This window comes from Amblyomma maculatum, chromosome 2 (assembly GCF_055883805.1).
Source record: "Amblyomma maculatum isolate TAMU_Amacu chromosome 2, ASM5588380v1, whole genome shotgun sequence".
Classification (NCBI taxonomy): Eukaryota; Metazoa; Arthropoda; class Arachnida; order Ixodida; family Ixodidae; genus Amblyomma; species Amblyomma maculatum.
The window spans coordinates 116,815,706-116,822,960 of record NC_139345.1 but is presented as its reverse complement, the minus strand read 5'-3'; the positions used below and the strand labels follow the sequence as shown (position 1 = coordinate 116,822,960).

Sequence of the window (7,255 nt, the reverse complement as noted above, 5' to 3'; positions counted from 1 at the left end):
AAAACTGTACTTGTACGGCGAGTCACGAAAATAAATTAGGTATTTACTGAGAACTTGCAGTGCTGTTCAATAACTGCCAGTTCTCACTAAATGCCTAATTGCTTATCTGTTTAATTTAGGTAACATCTTAAAAACGACAACACAATTTTGTTCGGCAATGTCCGTTTATAGGTACTCTAGCATTATAGGTGATGCAACGTAGCACGTAATTATCTGTACATAATGATTCGATAAAGTTATCATGGATCGCATACGACTACTTACTGCAGAGAAGGCAAACGGGACAGCCCACAGGAAGGGCAAACATGTAAGTCCTAAATCAATGGCGTCGCCCTAGCCATAGAAACCGTGGCCCCCGTAGCCTCCGTACCCCCGGTAACCGCCATATCCACCGTAACCGCCGTAGCCACCGTATCCGCCGTATCCACCATAGCCGCCGTATCCTCCATGTCCGTACGCTGGCACTGCCTTGCCGTGAGCAGAGTGGTAGGGCGCTGCCGCTGGCAGGCTGCTCTTGGTTCCGGGCTCGTTGGTCTTGACGATAGCCCTGAAGCCTAGCTTGTCGGCAACGTAGTGTACCTGTCGGTGACGGCCGTCAATGTCGCCCAAGTAGTAGGAACCGTGCACGGGGCCGTACGCGTTGCCGCTCTCGTGGCGACCGTTGGCGGCGCCGTACCCGTTGACGATGTCGTAGCCGAAGCTGTAGTGACCATGGTCCTGAGAAAACAGAAAGGGAAACCGCGTCAATGTTTTTTTTTTCATTGTTTTTATAAACCTCTTTAGCCTACTAGTAGGGATGTACGACTTTCGTTAAAATTCCTCATGGCTTATTGCTTGCTTGTAATCGTTATTGTGGTAACATTCACGGTGTCTTGAAATGTAAGTGCGAATACTCAAAACTTACAGGTATCCAGAGCTTCAGGTATAATACAGGTGTTGTTCTAGACGATGAAAACCAAACTGTGCGGTTTGATGATGCTGGATTAATGCTATACCTGACGCTCACATATGAAACAGAAAATATTGAAGAAGGAGATGTGGAAGCAATATCGATATGAAGCCCTGTTGGTGATGCCTCTAGGTAGCAAGATAACGACAACCAGACAGGATCCACAGAACGAAAAGTAACAAGAAACTTGCTGTTTTGCAAATTTCTCATCACCGCGTCCTCTCTAGTCAAGTGCAGGATCGTAGGCTACATTATAACTATGAGGCATTTGTGGGATACAACTACAGGTACTGTTATGCACTTGTTGATGGGGACGCGTTAAGCTTCCTACGCGCGAAAAAAAAATGTTCTGAAAGTTTTTTTTTCTGCGCTCGTAGCGAGTAGTTAAACGTTTTCCAAAGAAAACTAACAGAGTACGTGTTTAAACTATTGTAAGGGAACGGCAGCGCAGTGTGAGATGCTTTTATTAACATATTGTTAGAAATGGTCTACGCATAAGATGAGCGCCAAAAGTATGGCTCTGAATTTTACCCTGCACTCGCATCGAATAAGCCTGTATATAGTAAAAAAAAAAGGAGTTGTTGGACGTGTTTCAGATAAAAAATTGCAGACAAATGCAGAACATTCCGAGGGAACATCTGAGGATATATTAATTGTTATCGCGATGTTAAACAAAATGTGAAGGAAATTACTTTCAAGTAATCATTCCCGGATAAAGTCCATATTATCTAGCTATGTGTCGCGCTGGCGTACACCTTCATAAAAAAATGAACAGCAATACACAAGTCATATGCCCTAAGGTCGCCTGAAGGCTATATAACTAGAAGGCAAGTGACTATAGAAATCATTGAGATCTCTGTTTAAAGCGGTTCGATGAAATATTGCAATCAAACTTTTGCTTGGATGAGATGCTTACAGAAAAATACTGTTTTAATGATCGGGAAGAATTTTCAAATATAATCATAGAAAGCGGGATATCTACAAAAGACCACAAACGAACGTTTTGCTTGCGGTAGGTCTTGCTGGTTCCACCATGTCCATGCCCACCGTAGCCTCCAGCATAAGCCAGGGATGATAGGGCGAGCAGCACTGAAAGCTATAAGAAGGAAAGAAAACATCTGAGAGTAACATAAGGAATGGAATGCTATAAAATGAGCAGAAAAAAAGGATTAGTGCTAGTTAACTTCTTGAAAACAAATAAAAATGGCAAAGTGGTTTTGCTTTCAATCTAATCACAATTTTTTCATACACTATAGAGCGGCTAGCCCTGGTTATCCATGGTTCACCTTGACATTTCATACTTTAGCTCAATGTGAACAGTCTTACCTCGGTTGACATATTATAACGCGTACGTTTCCAAATTGACAGCAGCAACACAGATAGAAAGCCCACCTTTAACCAAGCTACACGAATGTGCGTACATGGGCTAGGAGTTGTAAGCCTATACTGGTAAGTTGGATTTCCATCTCAAAACTGCTGCCAAACGCAGCAGCTCCGACCATATAAGCCACGGCATGATGTGCGGTATTGTCAAGCAAACGGTCGTGACATGCACGAGCATCACGGTCAATTGAGCCTAGAGTTTTTTAACAAACAAAGAACAGTTTATAGCTGGATTGAGAACCCTGGTGCTAACGTAGTAAAAAGATCTCCAGCGCGCCTGTAAAAATGGCGCGTTGTCATACTTGATCAAATGATGATGATGCAGTCACGACGCTTTCAAAGGGCAGTTTAATGTCTATAAAGAAAACTGAAAGACAAAAAAGACTGATGAAGTATGGCATACCACTAACATGATGTCATTTTAATCAGTAACCTGTTTCATTAGCGACCTCCTTGTTATATGGTCATCGTCTTAGTCGGCGCCAGAAGCATTGGGGTCATTCTTTGCTGTTATGACTTCAGTGAAACATTAGCGCTAACTATATGAAATGCGTCTGGTAGACTGATTGGCACTGTAAACCCTATGAACAAACTTTCGACCGAGCCGAGCCGCTTCAAGAGCGAGCAGCGCGAGCCGTTCGAGGCTTAGCTTGCTGACCATTTTAGAGCGTAGTCCTGTACTCGCAGCGCAGCCGGCCACGTTCGAACGAACTTACCTGAACGATCATGTTTGCAACGGCGAGCGCTGGGTCGGCACTGACGGTGGTCGGAGCGGGGGGTGCTCTATATAGACGACTGGCCGACGGCCGGACAACGCGTTCTCACAATGTTTCGCTTTTCTTGTTTACTTCTTGGCTGCTGCTACTGCTGTTACCTGCTATTAGAGGCACTCGAGTATGGCCTGGGCGTGTCGCTTTCAAAAAGGACCAGTTCTGAGTCGGGCCAAACACGATTCGCGTGGAATGCCGCCCCTTTCGATTGTGCGCTGCTTTTTGTACGGGTCAATGTGGCTGCCTACGTGTGAAGCTTGTCGCGGGAAAGGTGCCACTTGACTGGTGGCCTTGGCAGAGGGTGGCCTCCCTCGTAGCGCCACTGGGACCCGATCGCAGAGCCGCACTCGGAGAAATCGGCGCATGCTGAGCAATCGGTATATTGTGCACACCTGCTTGCGTGTTTTTCGGAAAGACAAAAACAAATGACCGGCCCGATTTTCACTGCACAGCCGCCCACAGCCATTCGAAGGTGAGCATGAATTTTGTAGCCGAGCGGGTCACTCCCATCATCGAAAAGAAATTATATAGTTTTGCAGGCGAAATTCGTTTTAATTAAGTCAGAGTAAAAGATGTCGAAAACGAGGTTTCCGTACACTGAGAACGAAATTTGTAGCCACCACTTCAGTTCTCCTTACCTACTTGAATGGCTCACTGTGTGTCCAACGCGCTGGATTGATTAAGCTCACCGTCTAGCGTTTTGGAGGAAATAAAAAGTAGAACTGGCAGGAAACGAAGTCTGTTACCTGTGTGTGTTTTCCATTTTGCGTAATCTACAAGTGTGATAGACTCAGAGCCAAGACTAACGGGACGTGTAATTGGGGTTTGCGCTTGCCCTCACGGATGACCTGATAGTTCTAGCTGTCATTAGACTCATGTTTTTACCTGTGTTACACTGCTTCTCTACAAAGCGGTTGTCACATCTCCATATCTCAAGGCCTTACAGCTTTCTAGCAGAAGCAAAAAAGAACCGAACCTTATAAAAAAAATTAAACATTGAGGATCATCTCACACGTTATTATAGAGGCACAATCTAGATAAAAAATATTCACAGCATTGAGCCCTACCATTTCTTTAAGCGAGCTTCTTTTGTGGGTGGCTGGGTGGCTCACATGAAAAAAAAAGCTACTTGCAGATGCAGACCCAGGACCTTGGATGAAACTGTTGTAGAAATGCATTACCGTAGATTACCCACATATATCCGGTTATTGTTCTATACGGAATAAGTGGCACATGTCCTAACTCCGCCACAATTCTCTAAATTACGAATTACGATCGGCGGAAAGGGGTTCGAAGAAAAGAACATGAAGAAGACTTTTAAGCTTCGCCTTAATATAGATGCAACAACGCTTTTAATACCACTTTTCATCCTGAGAATTTCCTACATTCAGAGATGGGCATTGAGTTCGGCAAAATGCTAAAATCCTTCAGTTGGTCTGGTTTCTGGAGAAAGTAAGGTGCATTAGCTGTCTCACTTCTCGGTGGACTCCTGCACATACACATGTGCGTACGCGCGCGAGCGCACGTGTGTGTGTGTGTGTGTGCTCGTGTGTGCGCTCGTGTGTGTGTGTGTGTGTGTGTGTGTGTGTGTGTGTGTGTGTGTGTGTGTGTGTGTGTGTGTGTGTGTGTGTGTGTGTGTGTGTGTGTGTGTGTGTGTGTGTGTGTGTGTGTGTGTGTGTGTGTGTGTGTGTGTGTGTGTGTGTGTGTGTGTGTGTGTGTGTGTGTGTGTGTGTGTGTGTGTGTGTGTGTGTGTGTGTGTGTGTGTGTGTGTGTGTGTGTGTGTGTGTGTGTGTGTGTGTGTGTGTGTGTGTGTGTGTGTGTGTGTGTGTGTGTGTGTGTGTGTGTGTTCGAGATGTTTTTCGCTATTCTGAGTTACGCTTACGACGGCGTCTTTTCGGCCGAACGAGCTGTATACGCTTCATCGTACACACACACGCACGCAAACACACACACACACGTTTTGTGTGGTATGTAAAAATAAAAGCACTTAGGGCCTGCACTGTTTAACACCACAATATGAACGGAGAAATAATTCACTGAGGATCGAAATGATGTCGCACTATGGTTTAGCGCGGCTGTCGGTGTGGTCGTAATAATAACGTTTTTTTGATGTCGGAATGAGCAGTCCTTTGAACATAGTCAAGCCTGGAGAAATGGCCCGACAAAACACACTTCTTCGAAATGCTGCTGAGAGATGGGTACGCTGTCAATGTAGATGCACCCTGGTAAGCCGGTCATACTGGGAACATTGGTGGCCCGTATCGATAAGGTCCGCGAAATACGCAAAACAATATGTTACGCGAAGCCATCCTAAGATGCCGCAAACTGAACACATTCTGCCATTTATTACTCCTTGGCTAGTTGCTTGGGTTTGGTCTAAATTTGCAACAGTTTCTCGGCATTACGGGAGGCAGTAAGCATTGAATTATTTGTTATAGCGTTATTAGTGGATATATTACGAATATTATGAGAGCGGGTGGGTTGGTGGTCCTCACTAGTACTTAACATGTTGCAAATTTGACCTGGAAAAAGGTTTTTAATGCTCTGTTTGTTACATAAAGGGTCAAATATTTTCGATCCTGCTCTCTAGAGTCTTTAAATAGAATATAATCACGAAGCACATTTAGAGAAGCTGAGTTTGGAGCACGCAAAGAATTGGTAGAAGTAGAAAGGCAAGAAGCTTAAGTGAATCTTGAATTTCGTCCTATTTCGAGAATATTCGGAAATAAAGGTAGCAGACCAAAGAAAATTGAAAAATGTCCTCCTTTGCGTCGAACCTGAACAGCAACGCTATAGGTAGGCTTCAAGGCCCAATCGCAAAATTAAAAATCTCTTTGCAGCAACGAAAAACAGTTCCTTGATAGAGAAACAGAAAAACTTCAAATCTTTTCACGCGTTCTGACTAGTGCTTTGAAATGCACTTCTACACAGAAATATTTGGGCGCAGAGAGCACTGGGTATAGATCATGCGCCAAGCTTCACATTGCTATCATCAATAATACAGATGCCTTCATTTGAGGACATGTTGCAAATATTAACTACATTCGCCAGATGCGGTCGGTGTGATTACAGTCACGTTATTCTTAGACTGGTTGGACCACTGGAAAGGCCAGTAAACATTCAAGGCTTGAAAGGTTAAACTTAAGGAGGCCTACTATGCACATGTCCAACGGTTCAACTACCTCATTAGTGAAAAAGAACACTGAGGCCAAGAAATGTGTCCTCCTCAACCATGGAGAGGGGATTTCATCACAACACCAAATTCTATATACTTTTGAACTCAAATTATGCTTTTCAGCGCAATCGGATCTCTCATGCCGTCCATGCAAATATGAGCGCTTCAGAACAATACTTGTGTACAGAAAAAATTGCGGAATATGGCCTCAAACGCCGGGTCAACGCCTGGCGTAAATTAAAAAAAAAAAAACACGTATCCAAATCCGCAATTGTATAGCTTTATTCGGAGGGACTCTATGCAGCTAAATGCATAAGGTATAACACCATATGATCTAGAAATACCCACAGTCCCTATACTCGCCGCGAGCCACTTCATACGCGCCTCTGAACACTGGGAGGCTGTACTTCGTGTCGCTCGTCGGTATCCGCTGGAAATTAAGTTTCGTCATCACCACCTTCCACAAGGCATGAATGAAAAGACAATGAAGATGAATACGCTCATGCACGAGGGAGCGTGGCCACAAAGAAAAAGACGCAGACCTGCCACGGCCGTTCGCGTTCAAGTCGCTTCCTCCATTTTGGAACCTTCGGTCAGACTTACAAGATGCGAACCCAGCAAGGTGAGAGGAGGCCGCGAGGGAGCCAATTTGAGGTCTTTTATTGTGTACTAGCTCTCGTGTAAGATAGGGTCGGGGAAAATGGCGGCGTCCGGCCAAGCGGCGGCCGCTCGCCTCGGCACACATTCGTCGTTACCGCTCCGTGGTGTCACGCGTTCAAGGCAAACGAAAGGCCAACGAAGCTTGTGCTATGTCTCATGATGCCCGCACCACCAAATATAAGCGATAAAACGCCCCATATTTCCTGATTGCTTCCGGATTTACCGAGCCGCTAGGCTTAGCGAGTTCGCTTCGTTTGGTTACCATGGGGACCAGGCGTCGGAAAGCGCGGAAGGTTCAAATGAGGTTTCCCGGCTCAG

At 45.1% G+C, this 7,255-nt stretch overlaps 1 protein-coding gene across 1 annotated transcript; it reads right to left on the bottom strand.

Moving 5' to 3' along the window:
- Positions 1-333: 333 nt before the first annotated feature.
- Positions 334-3,075, bottom strand: LOC146199653 (adult-specific rigid cuticular protein 15.7-like). Its single transcript, XM_084592796.1, has 3 exons — positions 3,049-3,075; positions 1,950-2,045; positions 334-717 (listed from the first exon to the last, which is right to left on the bottom strand). The coding sequence occupies exons 1-3, from the start codon at positions 3,058-3,060 to the stop codon at positions 334-336; spliced, it is 492 nt and encodes a 163-aa protein (XP_084448922.1). The 5' UTR covers positions 3,061-3,075.
- Positions 3,076-7,255: the final 4,180 nt, after the last annotated feature.